The sequence below is a fragment of the Erpetoichthys calabaricus genome, chromosome 8 (assembly GCF_900747795.2).
Source record: "Erpetoichthys calabaricus chromosome 8, fErpCal1.3, whole genome shotgun sequence".
Lineage (NCBI taxonomy): Eukaryota > Metazoa > Chordata > Cladistia > Polypteriformes > Polypteridae > Erpetoichthys > Erpetoichthys calabaricus.
The window spans coordinates 77,590,527-77,613,304 of NC_041401.2; the positions used below are offsets into that span (position 1 = coordinate 77,590,527).

At 40.5% G+C, this 22,778-nt stretch overlaps 2 protein-coding genes across 7 annotated transcripts in view; one reads left to right on the forward strand and one right to left on the reverse strand.

Annotated features, from left to right (window-relative positions):
* The window catches only part of LOC114655695 (septin-4), a 66,787-nt gene extending 56,175 nt beyond the window's left edge, over positions 1–10,612 (forward strand). For all 5 annotated transcript variants that reach the window (XM_051931181.1, XM_028806872.2, XM_051931179.1 and 2 more), the window contains 2 exons: positions 44–143; positions 10,087–10,612. In XM_051931181.1, coding sequence (XP_051787141.1) covers positions 44–143; positions 10,087–10,152 — 166 coding nt within the window. In that variant the 3' untranslated portion in view covers positions 10,153–10,612. The remainder of the gene's footprint in view (positions 1–43; positions 144–10,086) is intronic.
* A 2,068-nt stretch (positions 10,613–12,680) lies between these two features.
* On the reverse strand, positions 12,681–22,582 carry LOC114655696 (zona pellucida sperm-binding protein 3-like). Of its 2 annotated transcripts, none has more exons than XM_051931184.1 (7): positions 21,645–22,582; positions 20,934–21,049; positions 18,188–18,291; positions 14,045–14,192; positions 13,522–13,639; positions 13,076–13,164; positions 12,681–12,957 (listed from the first exon to the last, which is right to left on the reverse strand). In XM_051931184.1, the coding sequence occupies exons 1-7, from the start codon at positions 22,050–22,052 to the stop codon at positions 12,867–12,869; spliced, it is 1,074 nt and encodes a 357-aa protein (XP_051787144.1). In that variant the 5' UTR covers positions 22,053–22,582; the 3' UTR covers positions 12,681–12,866. The 2 variants fall into 2 exon arrangements, with proteins under 2 accessions (XP_051787144.1, XP_051787143.1); XM_051931183.1 differs by having other exon boundaries at positions 14,021–14,192; positions 21,645–22,580.
* Between the last annotated feature and the right edge of the window lie 196 nt (positions 22,583–22,778).

Sequence of the window (22,778 nt, forward strand, 5' to 3'; positions counted from 1 at the left end):
CTTGTGCTGTAAACTGTAACTCTCTTCTTATGTCTATATACAGTAAATTAACACGCGAAAGTGGAACGGATTTTCCAATTCCTGTGGCCCCTGGTGTAACAGACAGTGAGACGGAGAAGTTGATCCGACAGAAGGATGAAGAGGTACAGGATAGTATGGACTGACATTTTTTCTTGATTGTTATGTGCAAGATATCAAAGTCTCACATTTTAAAATCCAAAAGATCCTATAGTTTTTACATTTCCTACTGTTAAATGCTACTTGAAAATTTCTTGCAAATACATTTATGTTTTTAGGAAACATGCAGTAGATGAATTTATGCATTTAGTTGTCATATACTAGGCATGAGAAGTAATTTCCAGATAATTCTCATGATTCATTGGAAAAAGTACCATAGAACTGAAGAAATTACATCTTCTCCCACCACATTGTTTTGGACCTTCTAAGACCTCTTGCCAATACAATAACCAATGCAAGAAAATAATTAGTTTTCAGGAAGTGAAACACTTTTGTAATACACCTGGTGGTAGATAAGATACATGCAGGCTATCCTTCAATCATGAATCTGTTTTCAAGGAGCTGAATACAAATTACAATCCTAAAGGTTTGGAATATTAATGGATCGGCAGCAATGTGCAAGCCACTTTTATTGGTTTCAAATGATGTCATAGCAACATAGTCCACTCGATTCCCTTTTAAAAAATAAGTGATTTACATTTATGTTCCTAAAAGCAATAGCAAAGGGTACATCTTCTTATGTTGGTCTACTTTATGGTGTTGCCCATCATTTTATGCTAAATACCACGTTAATCCATCCATCCATCCTCTTCCACTTATCCGAGGTCGGGTCGTGGGGGCAGCAGCTTGAGCAGAGATGCCCAGACTTCCCTCTCTCCAGCCACTTCTTCTAGCTCTTCCGGGAGAATCCTAAGGCGTTCCCAGACCAGCCGTGAGACATAGTCCCTCCAGCATGTCCTGGGTCTTCCCCGGGGCCTCCTCCCAGTTGCCCAGTTGGACATGCCCATAACACCTCACCAGGGAGGCATCCTGATCAGATGCCCGAGCCACCTCATCTGACTCCTCTCGATACAGAGGAGCAGCGGCTCTACTCCAAGTCCCTCCCAGATGACTGAGCTTCTCACCCTATCTTTTTGGGAGAGCCCAGACACCCTGCGGAGGAAACTCATTTCAGCCGCTTGTATTCACGATCTCATTCTTTCGGTCACTACCCATAGCTCATGACCATAGGTGAGGGTAGGAACATAGATCGACTGGTAAATTGAGAGCTTTGCCTTATGGCTCAGCTCCTTTTTCACCACGACAGACTGATGCAGAGCCCGCATCACTGCGGACGCCGCACCGATCTGCCTGTCGATCTCCCGCTCCATTCTTCCCTCACTCGTGAACAAGACCCCGAGATACTTGAACTCCTCCACTTGAGGCAGGATCTCGCTCCCAACCCTGAGAGGGCACTCTACCCTTTTCCGGCTGAGGACCATGGTCTTGGATTTGGAGGTGCTGATTCCCATCCCAGCCGCTTCACACTCAGCTGCGAACCGATCCAGAGAGAGCTGAAGATCACGGCCTGATGAAGCAAACAGGACAACTTCATCTGCAAAAAGCAGTGACCCAATCCTGAGTCCACCAAACCAGACCCCCTCAACACCCTGGCTGCACCTAGAAATTCTGTCCATAAAAGTTATGAACAGAATCGGTGACAAAGGGCAGCCCTGGCGGAGTCCAACTCTCACTGAAAATGGGTTCGACTTACTGCCAGCAATGCGGACCAAGCTCTGACACCGGTTGTACAGGGACCGAAAAGCCCTTATCAGGGGGTCCGGTACCCCATACTCCCGGAGCACCCCCCACAGGATTCCCCAAGGGACACGGTCGAACGCCTTTTCCAAGTCCACAAAACACATGTAGACTGGTTGGGCGAACTCCCATGCACCCTCCAGGACTCTGCTAAGGGTGTAGAGCTGGTCCACTGTTCCGCGACCAGGACAAAAACCACACTGTTCCTTCTGAATCCGAGGTTCAACTATCCGACGGACCCTCCTCTCCAGAACCCCCGAATCGACTTTTCCAGGGAGGCTGAGGAGTGTGATCCCTCTGTAGTTGGAACACACCGTCCGGTCCCGCTTCTTAAAGAGGGGGACCACCATCCCGGACTGCCAATCCAGAGGCACTGTGCCTGATGTCCATGCGATGTTGCTGAGACGTGTCAACCAAGATAGCCCTACAACATCCAGAGCCTTGAGGAACTCCGGGCGTATCTCATCCACCCCCGGCGCCCTGCCACCAAGGAGTTTTTTGACCACCTCGGTGACCTCAGTCCCAGAGATGGGGGAGCCCACCTCCAAGTCCCCAAGCTCTGCTTCCTCATTGGAAAGCATGTTAGTGGGATTGAGGAGGTCTTCGAAGTACTCCCCCCACCGACCCACAACATCCCGAGTCGAGGTCAGCAGCGCACCATCCCCACCATATACAGTGTTAACACTGCACTGCTTCCCCCTCCTGAGACGCTGAACGGTGGACCAGAATCTCCTCGAAGACATCCAAAAGTCGTTCTCCATGGCCTCCCCAAACTCCTCCCATGCCCAAGTTTTTGCCTCAGCAACCACTGAAGCCGCATTCCGCTTGGCCTGCCGGTACCTTTTAGCTGCCTCCAGAGGCCCACAGGACAAAAGGGACCGGTAGGACTCCTCCTTCAACTTGACAGCATCCCTCACCGCCAGTGTCCACCAACGGGTTTGGGGATTGCCGCCACAACAGGCACCGACCACCTTACGGCCACAGCGCCGGTCAGCCGCCTCAACAATAGAGGCACAGAACGTGGCCCATTCGGACTCAGTGTCCCCCACCTCCCTCGGGACGTGGTCGAAGTTCTGCCGGAGGTGGGAGTTGAAGCTACTTCTGACAGGGGGCTTTGCCAGATGTTCCCAGCAGACCCTCACAACACGTTTGGGCCTACCAGGCCTGACAGGCATCCTCCCCCACCATCGAAGCCAACTCGCCACCAGGTGGTGATCAGTTGACCGCTCCACCCCTCTCTTCACCCGAATATCCAAGACATGTGGCCGCAAGTCCAACGACACGACCACAAAGTCGATCATCGAACTGAGGACTAGGGTGTCCTGGTGCCAAGTGCACATATGAACACCCCTATGCTTGAACATGGTGTTCATTATGGACAATCCATGACGAGCACAGAAGTCCAATAACAAAACACCACTCGGGTTCAGATCGGGGGGGCCATTCCTCCCAATCACGCCCTTCAAGGTCTCACTGTCATTGCCCATGTGAGCATTGAAGTCTCCCAGCAGTACGAGGGAGTCCCCAGAAGGTATGCCCTCTAGCACCCCCTCCAGGGACTCCAAAAATGGTGGGTACTCCAAACTGCTGTTCGGTGCATACGCACAAACGAAGGCGGAGGGAGGCTACCCTCTCGTCCACCAGGGTAAACCTCAATGTACAGGCTTCAAGTCGGGGGGCAATAAGTATGCCCACACCCGCTCGGAGCCTCTCACCCTGGGCAACTCCAGAGTGGTAGAGAGCCCAGCCCCTCTCAAGGAGATTGGTTCCAGAGTCCAAGCTGTGTGTCGAGGTGAGCTCAACTATATCTAGCCGGAACCTCTCGACCTCACGCATTAGCTCAGGCTCCTTCCCCTTCAGAGAGGTGACATTCCACGTCCCAAGAGCCAGCTTCTGTAGCCGAGGATCGGACCGCCAAGGTCCCCGCCTTCGGCCACCACCCAACTCACACTGCACCCGACCTCCTTGGCCCCTCCCATAGGTGGTGAGCCCATGGGAAGGGGCACCCACGTTGCCTCTTCAGGCTGTGCCCGGCTGAGCCCCATGGGTGCAAGCCCGGCCACCAGGCGCTCACCATTGAGCCCTACCTCCAGGCCTGGCTCCAGAGGGGGGCCCCGGTGACCCGCGTCCGGGCGAGGGAAAACGCCGTCCAACTTTTTTATCCATCATAGAAGGTCTTTTGAACCGCACTTTGTCTCATCCCTCACCTGGGACCAGTTTGCCTTGGGTGACCCTACCAGGGGCATAAAGCCCCGGACAACAGAGCTCCTAGGATCATTGGGACACGCAAACCCCTCCACCATGATAAGGTGGCGGTTCGAGGAGGGGTACCATGTTAATAACCTAACAATTTCAAATGGTGATATTGCTATTGAGGCTGCTGCTTTAAAAGACTTCCCCACTCCTGTAACTACAATCATAAAATGGTCTCCTTAGTATCTGAAGCTGTGGGTATGAAACTCTGCTTAATATCAGTCAGGTTTGGTGTTATCAGTGATGTACCCTAATGGAGAGAGCACTGATCTCATCTGAAAGTCAAATCATGGACATGCAGCAGCTTTCAGCAGTATGGAATCGAGTCAATGTTTATCGGGACTGACCTCAAAGACTGCAGCCATGACAGGTTTCTAGGTTATCTATTTATTTTTGTATGAGTGGACACAGCGAGAGTGTCCTTATCCAAGAATGCTGGGTTCCAATTCATTGTTTTCATACATTCATAAAATCAAATAAAACCTGTTGCACACTTTATGTTCTATGAGATATATATCTGTATGCCATATAGTTCAATTTTGTGAAAAGGAATGAAGGTAAAAGCATATTCCATCCAAAAAACTGAAAAGGCAGTTAAGAACACCAAGTTTTAGGTGATGGGCCTTCATCATATTTGTCATGTTTGAGATTAATCAAATAAATGGAAATTAATGCAACGGGGGGATGGGACTAACAGATACAAAATGACCAACTACTAGGACTCAGACTCCGCTTGGGATCTGTCTGGTTGGTAGAGTCAGTGACATGATCACTATCCATTACAGTACTTCTCTCTCCTGCAAAATGTGTCACGAGTCAAATCATGGGCAAGAAGTCCTTGTTTATTGGAACTGACCTTATAAAGACTCAACTTTCATAATGGGTTAAGTGTTTTAATTATTTTTTTCAAATGCACACAGATTGTTCTTATGCAATACTGTATTTCCAATCCTGCTGTACATTTTATGATCTAAAGAATCAAATGAATTCAATTCATACAATAATTGAGCCCACAAACATCAACTGTAAACAGAATAAATGTATTGCTTGTCACATTTTTATTATTTACATTCTGACTTGAGATTATTTTTACGATGATTCTCATATCCACAAAAAATGTCCTTTAATTTTCCTTTGGCATAACCAGGTACCTGATAATGAATACAGTATATTAAATATTTAACAGTAAATAAAGACCTAAATTAGAATAAAGTTGTGTTAGTATTAATAGGCAAGATATTAATGGGCTATTTCATTATATATGAATAACTATATAACATTTCCAGGCTCTAAAGTCAAACATTTGGAGCAATTATGAACATAACCTATTAAGGAATACTTTGTAAACAAGACAAGACCTTCATTTTCACCAACTCTGCCTCAAACTAAAAATACCAATACCAGAAATATCTGTAGGGTGTCACTGCATCACCACAGGCTTAAAGCGGAACACAGTTGTACAAAAAATAATTTATTCGGGTTTCTTTCAATTTAGTCAGTAATTGAAGGTCCACGTTAAGAAATACTCATAGTACGGTTTTTGTCATTTTCTGAATTGTACTGCAGTACTAATGTTACCTTCATTACTTTACTGGATAACAGGTATGTTCAAAATTCAGCAGCGTTATTCCTAAGTTTCATTATACCTCACTCACTCATTTATTTATTTCCAATGGTGGTGTATGAGAATTTAAAAATGGTTATGTGAATGCCAGAGTCTTTTGTACTCTTATTCCCTCCTCTTAACTAAAGTCTTAGACATGGCAGCCATTATTACATTTTATCTTATGTTCTTCTGGAGAAATTATACTATGTAGGGTGGGGAATATTAGTATTTACTGGGTGACATTTTGTACTGTAGCACCCAGGGCCTGAGGTTCTCGGTCTCCTTTCATACATGACAATAATAACCCTATAAACCCATCTTCCCTTCCTTTATTACAGACATTGGAAACACCTAAGACTTGAATGTTAAAGACACTGTAGTGTAGTGTATGCAGTACTTTTGGAGACAAGAAAAGCTATGTTAAATGTTTGTGATATTTATTAAGCAAAGATAATTAAAACTATTGAATTAAATATGGAAGATGATGATGTGGATAATCATGATTTTCATTCATCAGTGGAATTAACTAATTGAATCCAACTTGGATGGACAGATATTCTTCCAAAGTACTTGTATTCATGTAGCTCACTAAATATACTGTACATTTCTGGGTTTAAAAATATACCAAATAAACAAATAACTGGAAAAAATATAAACTTTCAAAAATAAAACTGCCTCTGACACAACTCCTTCAATGGCAATGGTCAGTTTCACAAGTTGTGGAAAATTGATTTAATCACCAGAGGCAGTCTTTATATCCCACATCAGCCTCTAATTTACACATGTCTGTCCAAATTTAAGACTCTTAACCAGTCAAAGCTTTTCATTAATAAAAAGCATCATGAATTGACAAATTAGCTTTCAGTCGAATATAGCATCGAAGATGTGGTGGACCTAAGAAGAACATTTTAATGTAACAAATGTGCTTGCCACTGCCCCCTTTGAAGAAAGGGATTATTCTTCTTGATAATCAAATAAGGCAAAACCCCACAAGGGATCCTGCAATGATGAGTTAGGGGTCAACTAAAAGATTATAATACAAGACAACTACAGGCTTACATAGCCCTTCAAGCATAGGAATATAACAGTCACTAAAAAGAAGTTCTTCATTTGCAAGCACTGAAAAAGCAACACTCTGCTGGACACAATGGACACGATGCTTAGAGTGGAAAGTGTCCTCCAAGCATTCTCAGTAGAACTGCAGTCTGATTTGCTGAAACCCTGCATTTATGAGTTTTAATTTTCCTGCATGTGGATGTCCATAAATATGCCAAAAAAAATGTTTTAAATCCGTTAATCCGCGCCAGGGTCATAGGAGGCCAGAAGCAATCCTTGCAGCACTGGGCATGAAACTCTAAAGAGGGTGCCAATCCATTACATTGCCCACTCACACACTAACATTGGGCATGGGGGATGGGGTTCACTTTGGATTAGCCATTCAATCCGATTAACACATCTTTGAGGATATGGGAGGTAAAATTGTCTACAACAATATTTTTGTCACAAATCCAGCTTCTATGCCACTATACTGTACCCCCTAAAACTAAACATATATACAAATACTTGTGCAAGTTGCAGGTTGAATTAATGCTGCTAAAAAATTGCATTATTTCAGCTGTATTACTGGGTGTGGTGAATTTAACCAAAACTGAGCCCTTGAATCTGAGGCTCAGTCTGGTAATTTCTTTCACTATTTTTTGATAATTTACCCCAGTTGAAATGATTCAATTGTTACACCTGTGTCTGACAATAATAATGCAGCTTTTTACATATGACAGAACAAGAAACCATATTAATGTAGTTCAGCAGACCAAAAGTCCAATTCATTGTTTTTAAGTTTGTTAATCAAACTCCAAGTCTATCAAAACTTAGAGCTACAGACTGAGTAATCTATGACAGTAATATCTCGGGCACAAAACATCTGGCAACTGTACATTACTTGAATGATGAAACATGAGCAAGAATAGTTGAGAAGAAATTAAACAATGCAGAGTTAAAATACAATTTTACTTCCTGGTTCAACACGGTCTCATTATATCAAGGATCAGCAACCAAAAATGCATATACAGACAAACATTACTTTAAAGACTTTTTATCCCAAACTCGAGAGGGCTAAAATATGTATAAAATCCAGTCATTCAGATGCATAGCCGTTTTGGAAGAGCAATGCTTAATATCTGTTTAGCATGGTCTTGGTACTTAACAGCGCTTATTTGCTCAAGAAATCTTCACGTTTCAAAAGTGATGAGCTTCAACATAGAAAGAACACCTCAGTTTTTACAGTTTTTCTTCAAATGTAATCCTTGGAAATGCAATGAATGGCCTAAAATTGTGAAAAGGTAAGCAGTAAACTGCCAGAGGTTTAAATTTCAAGTTTAGGTTAGCAAAAATTGAAAGGAAATTTCAGAATATTACAAATGGGCCTTCCTCAGGGAACACTTAATAGGTTACAACCTACAGATGTTCTGCAGCAATTAAAGTAAATTAAGCCTTAGAAGTTGAAGCAAACAGTTTGCACGAGTGTCCCAACTTCTGTTGATTACTTAAAAACCCTCTATCAGTTTTAAAGCAGAGTTGGAACAGACTGTTACTGCAGCCACTTGGATAATATTACACTGTAGAAAGTTGTCCATTCCAGTGATAATGGCAAGAGAACAGCAAATAATAAATATTTTTTAATAAATAAAATATGACAGAACATTATTACCTTTTGAAGTGCAGGTCTTTGGTTTAGGAAAAAAAATAAGTGTCAGTGAATGCCGTGTTCTGCACAATCCAAAGGCAAATGGAAACAGGAAGAAACTGGGATAAGAAGAGATCTGGCAGAGCCAAAGTGACAAGCCAATCAGAAGACAAGTTTCTGAGGGTCACCAGCTTGCGTGATAGTTGCCTCTCCGCACAACAGCTTCAAACACAGCTTAAACAGTGGTCAAAAAAACAAGTCTCAGTTTCAACTGTGAAAAGACTTTGTGCTGCAGGTTTGATAAGGTGAGATTCAGGAAGAAAGCCATTCCTTAAAAAGGACAAAATAGGGCCTAGAAATACCGGCTATGGACTTCTGCACACTTGAAGAAATTCTTATGGACCTACAAATCAAAATTTGAAATCTTCAGCTCATCCCACAGGGTGTTTGTACGCAGTTGAGTTGGTGAAAGGATGGTTCCTGAGTATGTGACGCCAACTGTCAAACATGGAGGGAGGAAGTGTGATGGTCTGGGTTTTTGGTGACTTGCACAGATTGACTGGCATTCTGAATCAAAAGGATTACCACAGTTTGGCTGTTATATCAACATAAGAAGGCCACATTAATAAATCAAAAATCTGAATAAAATTTTGTACACAATGATTCCTTTACTTATTTTTTTTTTATTTGTCATTGCTTATTTCTTCTTTGCCTTCATATTTCTTGAAACACTCAGACATTAAACCATGTGCACTTCCATAAAAACTGGAAAAAAACAGGTATTCCAAAACTTTTGACCAGTATTGTATTTTCCTGCATCAGTACGATTAAAAGATAGCCATTTATTTACTTCCTAAACAGGTATGTAACAAGCCAAGGATTCTCTTTATAGGTATAAATTGCTATTACACTAGTAAACAGCCTAAAGTGTAATGATTAGCCCTAGAAGTCAACAGAGAGATCTACAATGTTCACACATTTCAGGGCTGACATTGTTTTTAGTAAAAGTATTGTAGCTTTTCTAATTTATCACAGTCCATTCATGTATCTGGACAGTCTCTGGCCAAGCCAAAAAACTCACTTCAAACCTAAACGTAACACAGTTTGAGAGGATGCAGATACTTCACAAGCCTTGTGAAAGCTAATTCATAAATAGGATACCAACTAAGTAGTAAGAAAGCTTTTAAATATTGTACCTGCCATAACATCATTGCGTTTGAGATTTAAGATTAGAATAAGGCCTTTCTAATCTAGTATAAACTGGTTTCTTTTTCTTTAAAGTTACCCAATTCTTCTCAATGACAGAAAGGGCACTCATTCTTAGTACAAGTCCGACAAGATATGCATCTGTGCTACAAAAACTTTGTGAATTATACTGCATACACTACCTGTGAAAACTATGAATTGTTACCATTGTCCAGGAACGGTCATGCTTTGTACTTTTTGATACATGGATAGGCTTTAGTGCCCTGTTACTGTCCACAGGAAAATGCAAGCATGACATTTCCTTCTGAACACAGGAGCCTTTATTTCCATTAAAAACTAACAGTATGCCAGAAGTGCTGCTAGCAGCTGAGCAATAACAAAAAATACCCACATACTCTTCTTCCTGTTAGCCACAAAGCCTTACTTCCAGTATGGCCCTACTATAACTAAGCACAGAAAATTGTATACTATTGTAACAGTTGCATTGTTTCTAATTTTTTAATGATGTATTTCTTTCTTCCAGCTGAGACGAATGCAGGAAATGCTTCAGAAAATCCAGGAGCAGATGCATGGCCAAAAGGAGTATTAAACGTCCGTATTAATTCAAGGGATTTGATCTACCTTTTTCATCCCTGCATTGAACAGTGAATGAAGTATAAAGAAAGGACTGCAGAGAGACAATTTTTTGAAGGAAACAAACCTCTCTACTCTCATTATCTCCCATGGCATACCATTAGCTACAAAGAGTTGTGACAGATTTAAAGCAAAAAACTCGCAAGAAAGTGGTACCTCGTGAGTCTTCTTGTTGATACTACCAGCCCAAGCGTTCTTAGGTGGACTGCTTAAAAACAGCTGCAGTGTAACGGTTCAGCAGTCCATGGTGTGTTCAGCATCATCCAGGCTTCCCAGTTACTGATTAGTTCCTTCTAGGTGCTTAAAAACTAAGAACATTTCGCTGACGATCAACCATTTAAGTGCACTGCAGTTGCAAGCCACCTCTTTAATTGGTTGTAATGCTCATCTGTTTACATTAAAAAGAATCGATCATATATGCTTCAGTAATGTATCAATTGTCAATAGAAACAAAAAAAATGACCTTCTGCTAATGTCTTATGTATATAGCAGGTGTATACAGATTTAAAAAGAGTACAGAAAGTACCATTCTGTTTGCACTCGTTTGTCAATATTGATGTTTACCAAGTTCCAGTTTGGCTGTGGATTTCAAAAATACATGTTGAAACAGAGACAACACTACATTCATTCTATACACTGCAGAGCTGGTTTTCCCATGTGCACCTGGCATCATAACCATGGCAATGAAAACAGGGACAAGACTGTTATCTTAAAATGCATGTTTTATAGATAATATTGATTAGTCTTTCCATTAAAAGAGTAACTAGCCATCATGTGCATTTCTGTTAATTACACCAAAATTTGAAACACTCTTAAACACCTAGCCAGCAGCAATGCAACCACAAAATAAATCAATGTAGATAAATTTACTAAAACAAATCCAGTGTGCTCAGCTAATGCACAGTTTTGCCAGTAGATGGCACTCCCACACTTCTGAGAAATACACTGTGAGCCAAATTAAATACTTTGTCTGTACAGCCAATAAGAATCACAAAAGATTCACAAGTATAACCCCTGCTGTTCTCAGCCTGTTGAGTTTGTCAGCCAGGCTATTTTTAGCACTGCAGCACAGAATGCTGCAGGGATGCCTCCTTCCACCAATGGTCAGTATCTATATCTTATTCTGCCCTTACCACTGATCGTTTTAGAAGTACGGTTTTCCTTGCAAGGAAACAAGTCAGGACACAGTAAAAGTAGCTAAAATGTACTGTGTGTCACCTTAAGAGAAATCACAAAGCTTCAACATCAGGGGGGCAGATGAACATTAATTTGCCCTGTAATGAATCGCCATTTACCCTGTGTCTTCTTACTCTGCAAGGATGTAAGTTTTATTGTCATAAAACAAGACTATTTGATTTTTACATCTATTGTGATCACATTTGCTTATTTGTTTCCGGGGATCACATCTCTATGGAGGGTTTAGCAAACTTATAATCATTTTATTTTATTAAAAGACTTATTTGTCATACAAAATTGCATTTATGAATACTTTCATGTAACAGATAACTTTATATATTATATTCATATAGAAATGTTAACTATTTCTACTTGCAAACTATTGCATAAAATAAAGATGTTAAAAAAATGTTTTTTTTAAGTGTACTCTTTAGCAGTCTTATCAAATTGCTTTACTCTTGGCAACTAGCTTTGTGGTTTGGGCCCAAGTATTCCGTTTTATGAGAAGGAAAACATCCATGTCCTCTTCCTGGAATCACTCAAGTAATAATAAATATTAGATTTTATAAATCTGACTGGAGTCACAAGACCGAAACAAGACTGCATTAAATGAATGAAGGCAATGAATGTATATGCCTGACAAGTCAAATTTGTGAAGACTAAACAAAAATAATATTTTGTACATATCCAGGTCCAGCAATTCTCTGCTATCTACTCTGTCATAGGGACAGTCTTTTGCAACAGGAGCTCAAAAATTAAAAACAGTGCAGAAGTCTAACAAATTTAAGACAACATATGGGCACCTGCTTTTTAGCTGAACTCAGATGTAACCAGTTTTAAGAACAGTGCAGACTAGGACCTAATCATACGAGATGTTTGCCCACTGTTCAGATGCAATACTGAAACTACCCCATAACAATTTACATACTTTTTGCAATCAAGACCTGTTGCTTATCAAAAATCACATCTCACCAAGGAGACTCACTCAGAGCACATTTACTTTTTTTTTTGGTTTAACAAAAATACATACCAGTTTTTCATATCCAAGAATGCTCCTGCAATATCACCATCTTGCAGATAAGAACATACAAACAAAATGTGTTCCAATGTTTTCTTCCAGGCTGTGCAAATTTTATGCCCTGCTACTCAAAGTCACTTCTGCATTGGCAAAGATGTCCTGCGTCAGACCAGACCACTGGCCTCTTGATTGTTGTTTCCAGCAACTAATAATGCCGTAACAGTACTGCTTGCCACAACTCCTGGCTCTGCAGAAAAACGGGGAAATCAGTTTTGTGTATTAAGTTGGGTCATGAACACAACATATGGAGAACCAGCTTGTGTTATAATGTGTGGTAGAACATTTATACAGAACATAGAATCTTGTCTATCCATCAGTGCCAACTCAGCATATACCAAAACCTACCTAAAGTCTCCTTCCCAACTAAACTCCAGGCATTTTTGTTAGGTCTTTACATTCCTCCAACTATGTTTTAATTACTTGCCAGGATTTGATGAGTGAAAGCGCTCTCCACACGTAGAATCACAACACTGGCACACTTCATCCAAACCCTCCAGTTCTTCCCATCTGGAAAAAGAAATGATTAACGTTAAGTATATCTTCCCTACCAGTGGATATCAATAGTCATGCCAGTGATACCCACTAACTTGTATGATGCAGAACTTGGATCCTTATAAAGAGATACCTCTGTGTGACTTGGTTATAGCTGCAGGACTTGGTCATCTCTGTTGGTGGATGATTATCTGTCAGAACCATGGAACAGTGAATATAGATCTAAAAAAGGACAAAAAAAAAAATCTTTGTTACAGCCACATACTAATGTTGATAAATGTACACAAAAACTGCACAATGAATCCTCTTTCAACTCAGAAACAGAAAAGCATACTTTTTGCCACTTAAAGTAAATTGAAATGGAAATATACAAGTATTAAAACCAAAGTCCATCATGAGAACTTGACGATTTGGCTTCCAACAATAGTGCAACACTTTAATCCATGTCATAAACTGCAATTTTTCTCCACAAAGACTAACTGAACACATGTGCAGAGAAAGCAGTTATTTTCTTTATAACCATTATGCACACCATTATTAACCTAATACTGAGAGATCCATTTTATATCAAACTCCTACCTCAGAATTTGGTTTTCGGTTGAACTGAAAAGCCTTCACATCCATTCTAATCATGTTGTACTTTCGAGGGGGTACAAAACGGGACTGTCCAGATCCAAACTTACTGTCCATCAAGCATCTGAATGAAAAACAAATTTATTTTTATAACCCCAATACAAATTACTTAATATTCCTAGAAAAGTAGGAGGGCTTTTTATTCGTAGGAATGTCAGGCTTGAAATGGCTATACGAGTTTCGTAAAGTCTTGCAACAACATTAATGAAAAGGCAAAAATTATTTTGTGCCTCTAATAGAGGTGGTTCACTACCAACAAGTGACAACTTGGAAATGGAATAGCTTAGGAGGTCAAACAGAAAATGGACAGCCAGACTGGAGCTGGTCTATGGAGATAGCATACAATATAAAAATGGAAAACAGAAATCATGGTAAAAGTGTGATTCTTCTTGTCCTAAGACTTGATTGCAAATTGTAAATGATCAGTGAGGCACTAAAGTCTTACCCATAATTATCAACCAAGACGTACTGAGGCTTTGAACGATGATTTGGAGACATTGTTGCAAAACAATACTTGACATAAAGCTTTTTCTTTTTATCATCAAGATTAATAATAGCCTGCAACTGCACGATTTGTCCAATTTGGTATTCCTTCTTCCGAGAATCTATCCATGTGCCTGGCAAAGAAAATTCATCATTTACAAATGGTAACTTACTTTTTCCAAAAAAAAAAAAAAGAAAACATTAATCTTCAGTATAATAAAGTTTATATTCAAGAAGCACTTCAACTGAACAGCTGCCTCTCTGGACACAATTATTTTATCTATTAAAAAAGTGAGTAAAAGCTTTTCATTAGCAAAGACCAATGCAATAGCTTTTTTTTATAAATAATTAAAAAAACATCTTTCACCACTTATAGTACTGTACAGCTAAAATTTATTTAGTCTTTTTCTATTTATGTTAGAGTATATGTGAATGTGACAGCATTTATAGTTGTTTCTCTCTAGTACAAGAAATTAGAAGGCAGTGGAATAATCTTAGTTTCATGCATATTCCATTACAAGCAATTATTTAAGAAAATGCATTACTAGTATAATGACTACATGAAATGTGGAACTTATTTGTGGACTTGGCTTCAGAGACAATATGAAAGAAAATTACCAAAATGCCAATTGCTCTTTTTTTGCTTTTAATGTAATCTTTTCCTCGGCACTGTGTACATTGTATAGTATGCTTTGCTCCACCTTCTTTGATATTCACCTACATGCAATACTTCATCACAGATGTTAACTCTCCAAGTGGTGTTGAACATTATTAACTAAGTGCAACCTCCTCTTATTGACAAAATAACATGTTACTCTTATTTGACTTATAAGTGAATAAAGCATAACAAATCCAAATAAAAATGGGATGTCTAGAAGTTCAAGGTTAGTAATATACAGTCAAGTGAAAAAGTACACCCCATTTTTATTTTCCATTAACATACGCAGACATGTCAAGATTTCATCTTCATTTAATCAGGATCTCTAGATTAGGGGTCTCCAACACGTTGCTCACAAGCTACCGATAGCTCGCAACCCTTTTCCAAGTAGCTCACCAAAGGGTTAATGAATCCTACATAAATTTGAAAACTTGATTAATCAAATTAAGGGTGGGCGATCTTTCCAAAAAATCATATCAAGATCTTTTTAACAAAAAAAAAAATCGTGATCCACAATCTGAATTGCAATCTGTCTTTGCAAAGTGGCATACACTTAAGAGAATATCTGGACTCAAACTCATCAAGATCTATGTAACACTTTATTTTAAATATCAAACAAAGTTGAATTCAATTGTTCTCTCGTTCACTAGCTAAGCTGAGTTAAGGAACACATCCCGTAGCTGGCGAGTGAGTGAGGAAGGCCCCTCCCCTCTGCCCGCTGTGTGTTTCTCAGATTCGAGCAAATAAATCGTTACCGCAAGCAAACTATGATACAGTACATAGCGAAATGAGAAGTCGCAAAATCAACCGGAATGTTCAAGCCAATTATAGAAAAAAAAAAACCCTGATCTAAATCCGTTAAGTAGTTCCCTCATGAAAAGCGGAAAGACATATAGACAGATAGACATTGGATTTTATATACTATATACTAGCCATCCCGTGGCTTTGCCCATGTATTAGTGAAACAGGATAGTAAGGAGGGCCCAGCACTGACGTCACTCTTCCCCCTCCCCTCAGCCCACAGCTTCCGTCTTGGATTAGCACAAATATATCGCTCCTGCAAGCGAACTATGATTCTTAGCGCAATGAGAGAGTCTCTCTCAGATTCACGCTAATAAATCGGTACCACAAGCGAACTGTGATACTTAGCGTGATGAGAAAGTCGCAAAATCAACAGAATGTTCAAGCAAATTATAGAAAAAAACTGATCTAAATCCGTTAAGTAGTTCTCTCATGAAAAGCGGACAGACATACAAACAGGTCTAAAAAAAAAACTAAGAAATTTTGCGCTTGGATCACGAAATTTTTACAACCGTTTCTTAGTGAGCACCTATGGGCCAAGGGTAACCTACATTCCAAATTTCAAGTCCCCAGTCCTCATGGTTCGGGAGATTTCGTGTGTCAGTATTATTAGGCTTTTATAATATATATAAGATTAGTAAACCTTCAAAATAATGTGCAGTTAAAGTCTCAACAGCATTCTCAGCATTTCTGTAGCTTAGTAGAACAAGATAACTATATGAATCTTCACCAAGCAGCTCTGAAAATGTCTGCTTTGTTTGGGTCTACAGACATCTGTGAGTCTGCCATTTCTGACATGAAATCAAAGTTCAGAACAAGACTGACAGATGAACATTTAAATGACTCCATAAGAGTGAACCAAAGTGGCTACACTCCACCATACAGTACACCTTTCTTGTCGACTCCATGCAGCGCCAGTCATCTCACTAACTAAAAAACACATCACACATGCAACTGGACATGTGAATACTCTTGTGAAGTGAAACAGTGACATGTAATAAAGTGACAAATGAATAAGTAATATCTCTGTATTTGTAATTGCATTGTTTTGTTTTGACAGCATTCATGTTTTAATTCAGTAGTGTGAGATACACTAGAAAATGCATACAGACATACAAAATGCACTTGCAGGTGAACTAAATATTATTTTGTGATGTTTTAATGCAAAATGTGAGTAGTGGACACCAACATTTTGTAAATTTCAGGCAAAACAAGCTTATTCAGTTTGTTTGGGTTGAAATAAGCTATGAGAATAAACGTTAGAAAACATGAGTAGCTTTCGGTCATTTTCATTTTGTAAAAGTAGCTCTCACAGAGAAAAAAAGGTGAGAGACCCCTGCTCTTGATAAAGCTTATGTAATTGAGGGAAAAAAACAACTATGAAAATTTGACTTTGCAATGATATAGTCAATGAAAAACAGATATGCCATTCCCATCTTTGGGAAAAGCAGGTACCCCCTTGGTTCTAATAGCTTGTATTGCTGCCTTTGGCAGAAACAACCTCAAGTAGATGCTTCTTATAAATGACTAGTCCCTGATATCAACGGAGAGAAAGATTAACCCTCTCCTCCATGCAGAATTCTTACAGTGGTGCGAGGTCTTGAAAGATGTCTGGTGTGCACAGTCTGTTTCAAACCTTTGCCAAGATGTCCATGGGAAACCTTTAGCCTTGCCCTGTTCTTTCGGGTAGCAAATGTTTCCTGCTGGCACACTTCCCATGTAGATCAAATTTATGCAGTCTCTTTGTAATAGTAAACTCATGCACTTTGACATCAACAGTGGCAAGAGCTACCTGTAGGTTATGAGATGAAATTGTGAGATTTCATTCTGCTTCTGGGCTAAACTTGTCGGAGTGGCCTGGCCTGGACAAGTTGGAAGTTGTTTAAAATCATCTCTACTTGTAGATGACCTTCTGGAGAGTGAAATGGTTAGTTTCCAATTGTTTGAAGATCTTTTTACATCCCTTCTCAAGACCCACAGACATCTATTACCTTCCTCCTGAAAGGCCTCAGAGAGCTCTTTCAATCTAGGCATGGTGACAACACACACGAAAAATAGCAAATCAAACTAAATGTCTGATATTTAAAGAAGACAGGTTAAGGCAAGATCCTCTTTAATGTTGTTCTAATCATTTGCACTTGATCTGGTGCACATTATTCTTATTTTAGGTACTGTATCTGAGGTAGTGAGAAATGTAAAGGTGTACTTATTTTTTCCAAATGTGAAATCTGAATTTATGTTTATTTGAATTACACATGTACAAAATGTAAATGTGGAATGTTGTTTGTTATACATGTTAAAAAAAGGAAGAAAAAAACATTCATGGGGTGTACTTACTTTTTCTCATGACTGTAGTCTGCAGAACAGCACAATCAGTCTGTAACTGTAACATAACAAATGTCTTACTAAAGGATTACTAGGTGCCGATCTCACAAATAACACAGGAATCAAACATGCAGAGAAAATTCATGGCCAGTTTCAGGAATCTTAAACACAAAAAAAAAATAAAGTGGAGGAGTTGAAGTCCGGTTCCAGATTTCAAGTGGAAAAATTGCTTTCTACCTGTCTACACTGCACTAGCTTCCCTGGAATACAGTAACAGATTGCAGGCTTTGGCTCCACAGCTAAATTGTTACCACTAGATGACAACATAAATTCCACTATACTTACTGTTTATTAATTTTAGCTGGAAACCAAGCTGGCTTTCTAGTGCTTTTGCAACAATTGCAGTTTTAAAAACAGGGTGTGCCACAAGCTTGTAAACATGATGAAACCTAAAATGAAAAAAAAAAAAACTTCCATAAACAATGTTCATCAGGTAGTGCATCTTGTAGTTCTAATACTCACTCATATCAGTAACTTCTAGTGTGCCATTCATTTATTTTCTGAAGCTTTTTCCCCCACAATAAAAAAGAGTCGTGGGGAGCTAGAATCTATGCTTAGAAGTATTAGATTCAAGATAGGAACGAACAAAAACCAAGCTAAAGCACTCAGATTCCAAAAAAAAAGTTCTAAAATATTTCTTAAACTAAAGGCAACCTAAACAGAAACAATACCATTTAAGAGTGCAGGTTACTTGACAAAATGTTGGAAAGACGACAAAACAGAAGCTGGCCATTAAACAACTTGAATCATATTTTGTCTATCATCAAGAGTAAGGCTGACGGTTTTAGGCAGGAAGATACTGATGGACAGCAAAAACAATATCTAAATGGACTTAAAGTTAATAAAACTGGGGTGGTGCATGAACCTTAAAGAATTTGGAGAGTGAGCATAACCCAAAAACTGAGATTGGACATAACTTCTCATCTTCCCATCCACTTTTCCTGGTGGGGATCATAATCTCAGCAGGCCATCCCAGACTTCCTTGTCCCCAGCTACAGATTCCAGCTCTTCTTGAGGAATTCCTAGGCACTCCCAAGCAAGCCGAGAGATATAATCCCTACAGGGTGTCCTTGGTCTGCCGCAGGTTCTCTGCTAAAGTGGGATGTGTGTGGTGCAGTTCTGGGGAAAAAACATTCCCAAACCACCTCAACTTGCTCTCAGTCACGAGAAGAAACAACTCTATTCTGAGGCTCTCTCGAACTGCAGAGCTTCTCACCCTATCACACAATGTAAACCCAGCCACCCTGCGAAAGAAACTCATTTCTGCTGCTTGTACTCATAATCTTGCTGTTTCTGTCATTACCCACAGCTCATGACCATAGGAGAGGACAGGGATGTAGATTGACTGGTAAACTGAGAGCTTTGTCTTTAGACTCGGCTCTAGCTTCACCACCATGGACCAGTACAGCACCCACAAAACAGCTGCCACCACTTCAATCCTTTTGTCTATCTTACATTCCTTTCTTCTAGCACTCAAGATTAAGACCCCAAGACACTTGAACTCCTCCACTAAGAGCAGTTGTCCCCTACAATCTCATCTATTGAGAGAGCAATCTACCCTTTCCGATTAAGAACCATGACCTCAGACTTGGAGGAACTAATCCTCATCCCAGCTGCTTTACACTCGCCAGAGAATCGCTCAAGGGCATGCTGAAGGCTTTTAGTCAAATGAGACAAAAAGAACAACATTCTCTGCATAAAGCATCAATACTACCTCTAGCCCCCAATCTGGACACTTTCATATCCTTGGCTGTGTCTTGATATCCTGGCCATGAAAGCCAACAAAAGTGGTGAGTGGTGACAAGACACAGCCTTGATGATATTCGACACCCACAGTGAATGAATCTGACGTAATGCCAAGTATTCAGACACAGATCTCACGGCGTTCATACAGGGAAAGAATAGCAGGCAAGAGCAGCCCTATTACCCCATATTCCTGAAGCACCTCCCACAACATACGGGACTGGGTTATCACACTACCCTGCACCCTCCAACAAGAAGAGCTGGTCTACTGAGCTCAGCCGGGATGGAATCCACATCGTTCCTCCTGTATCTCTGGCTCAACTAATTGGGACGAATTTTTCCCTCCAGTACCTTTGCCTTACATTGGAGGCTGAGAAGTGTGCAGTTTGAGCACACCCTCTGGTCCATCCATCCATCCATTTTCCAACCCGCTGAATCCGAACACAGGGTCACGGGGGTCTGCTGGAGCCAATCCCAGCCAACACAGGGCACAAGGCAGGAAACAATCCTGGGCAGGGTGCCAACCCACCGCAGGACACACACAAACACACCCACACACCAAGCACACACTAGGGCCAATTTAGAATCGCCAATCCACCTAACCTGCATGTCTTTGGACTGTGGGAGGAAACCGGAGCCCCCGGAGGAAACCCACGCAGACACGGGGAGAACATGCAAACTCCACGCAGGGAGGACCCGGGAATCGAACCCAGGTCCCCAGATCTCCTTTCTTAAATATGGAGACCACCACACCTGTGCTTTACTCATCTTCCAAGCAACATTAAATAGATGTTGTTAACCACACTATACAAACAATGTCTAGAGATTTCAACATCTCTGGTTGGATTTCATCAAGTCCAGCAGCCTCACCACTACGGATTCCACAGACCACCAGAGTGAGAGTGACTACAGCAACTGTGAAGGAATCCAGAAACCACTGGGACTTGATGTTTCTCACCTCACTCTGCACATAGTTGAAGTTCTTTTGGAGGTAGGAACTTCACGAACTATAGTCTCAGTCACACATTTCTGGAAACATTAACTGCTTATGCAGGCTTCCCTGCTGTGACTGGCCTACGCCCCTCGCTTCAAATCCAACTACCAAGTGGTGATCAGTTGACACCTTTGTTCCTCTCTTCACATGAATGTCCAAAACATATGGTATTCTATCCATTTGGGACATTACAAATATTTCATAAAAAAAACTGGAACAACTAGGATATGCTGTGGTGACCATATCTGGATGTTTTTTGCATCCTGAAAAGGGCTGTGAGAAAAGATTTCTTACTTGTAATAGAAGCACTCAATGGGGATGGCAACTGAATGACTCCTCCGAATAATTCCCAAATTTTTTCTTGGGACATAATGAAGTACATTTTTATAGATCACCTTGCCAGGAAGCACCTAACAAAAAAGTTACGTTTCATCATTCAGCTCAAATTTCCATGAAGACCTTTGCAAATGCCATTAAAAACTGTTTATGTTAAACTTGAGGAACAAAGAGAGGATACTGAATTCCAGAGCTACATAATAATAAACTAGTATATATTGTTAAACGTCATAGTTACAACAAAAACATCAGCATTGAATACAGTCAACAGCTACATTTAGTTCATTGCAAACATTATTGCTAGCCTTGAAGAGAAAAGGTGGTTAATGACAAGCTAAAAAAAGGTTTGAAACAAATGCTTATTTATGAAAAGGAGTTTCATTTATGTAATAAAATGTTTAAAAGCTTCAATTTTTTTCCTTTTCAAAAGGACTTGTTTGAGCATTCCTAAATCTGGCAGTAAGGTTATAAACAAAACAAATTCTATTTGTCAAGAATCATAGGGAACCAGAAGAAAGGATTTGTCGGCAGTGTCCTGTTTTGCTACCCCCGTTGAAATGAATGCACTAGTAATTACAAAGACCTGAGCGTCAAACTAACATTTGTTCCTTGTTTACATATAGCTCATACTTTGCCAGTATTTGGTGTTTACGGTCAAAAAAAACCCACCAGACGTCTGGTTTCACAGGCCCGCAGCGGGTAGACGAACAACAAATCTCCTCTTTCCCGGTCCACCACATTGCTCCGACAGTGAGACCCTAGCTTGAGCTCCGAGGCTACACTGCCCACGCCAAGGAAATTCTTCCGCACACGGACTTCCATCATGACTGCTCCACACTTTACCGACACGCCAGGATTGGCAGCGGCCCCCGGAAGCAAGACAGGTTGTGTTAGGACGCGTCGCACCGCCACAGGGATCTCGTCACCAAATGGTACTTTCACTCGTGGGCTGATGAGACGCAGTGGGAAAGGGGTAACCTCAAAAGGAACGACAAAAGAACGGGCCGGCACATTAGCATTTATAGTCTGCCACAGCGCTGCCAGCGCCACATTGAACATGAAACAGCACACGTACATTTCGCTTTACGACGTTGAGGAGCATGCACTTTGTTATCGCAAGCCCGCGGGCGCTTAAATGAGCCAACGTCACAACAACGCGAGGCTGTCTGCGAGAGTTCGCCGCTTGACGTTTAGCCGAAGGAGATTAGGGTAAACTGGGTTTATGCACAAGGGGGCAAAAAAATCTCACGTTAAGGCTCTATTTGTAAAACACGATTGGAAACAGATACACAGTACTGTATGCTGAGTGTGAGAGGTAAGTGTGAGGAAAAGGTTTAACAATATATTTTTAATCAAGTGATTTCGACATTAATTTGCAATATACAAATTACAGATCGGCGGGGCACGTTATTATGAATAATTTCCAACAATGATTCTAAGCATATGGAATTACATATTTTAGTGGGGCTTTCGCTGTTGCCATATAATGCCTAAGTTATAGTTTAAGATTCCTGCCAGAATTCTTTATGTCCAGTTTGTATGTTCTCCCCTTGTACATGTTGAGGTTATCCCTGGTATTATTTTGTCCTTGTAAGAGATACTTAAGAACGTTTTGAAATCACTTTAAGTTGTTTCCTTTTTTTTTTTTTTTTGCCCTTCGCCTCCTGATACTGAAAACCCCCACATATGATGTACCTTTTGACTCATCTTGATGTCTAGTTATGCAAGACATCAGACTTTTTGGGATTCGCTCCTGTTTTTGGCAATCTAGACCCTAAAACTCTAATTGTTAGACCATGTTTC

Excerpts from the sequence above, each read along its gene's own strand:
- LOC114655696 (XM_051931183.1), bottom strand. The coding sequence starts at position 22,052 with ATGTACGTGTGCTGTTTCATGTTCAATGTGGCGCTGGCAGCGCTGTGG. Across the intron at positions 21,050-21,644 it reads CCTGTGAAACCAGACGTCTG|GTGCTTCCTGGCAAGGTGAT; the intron begins GTGGGTTTTTTT and ends CTTTTTTGTTAG. Across the intron at positions 18,292-20,933 it reads ATTGAGTGCTTCTATTACAA|GTTTCATCATGTTTACAAGC; the intron begins GTAAGAAATCTT and ends TTTTCATTTTAG.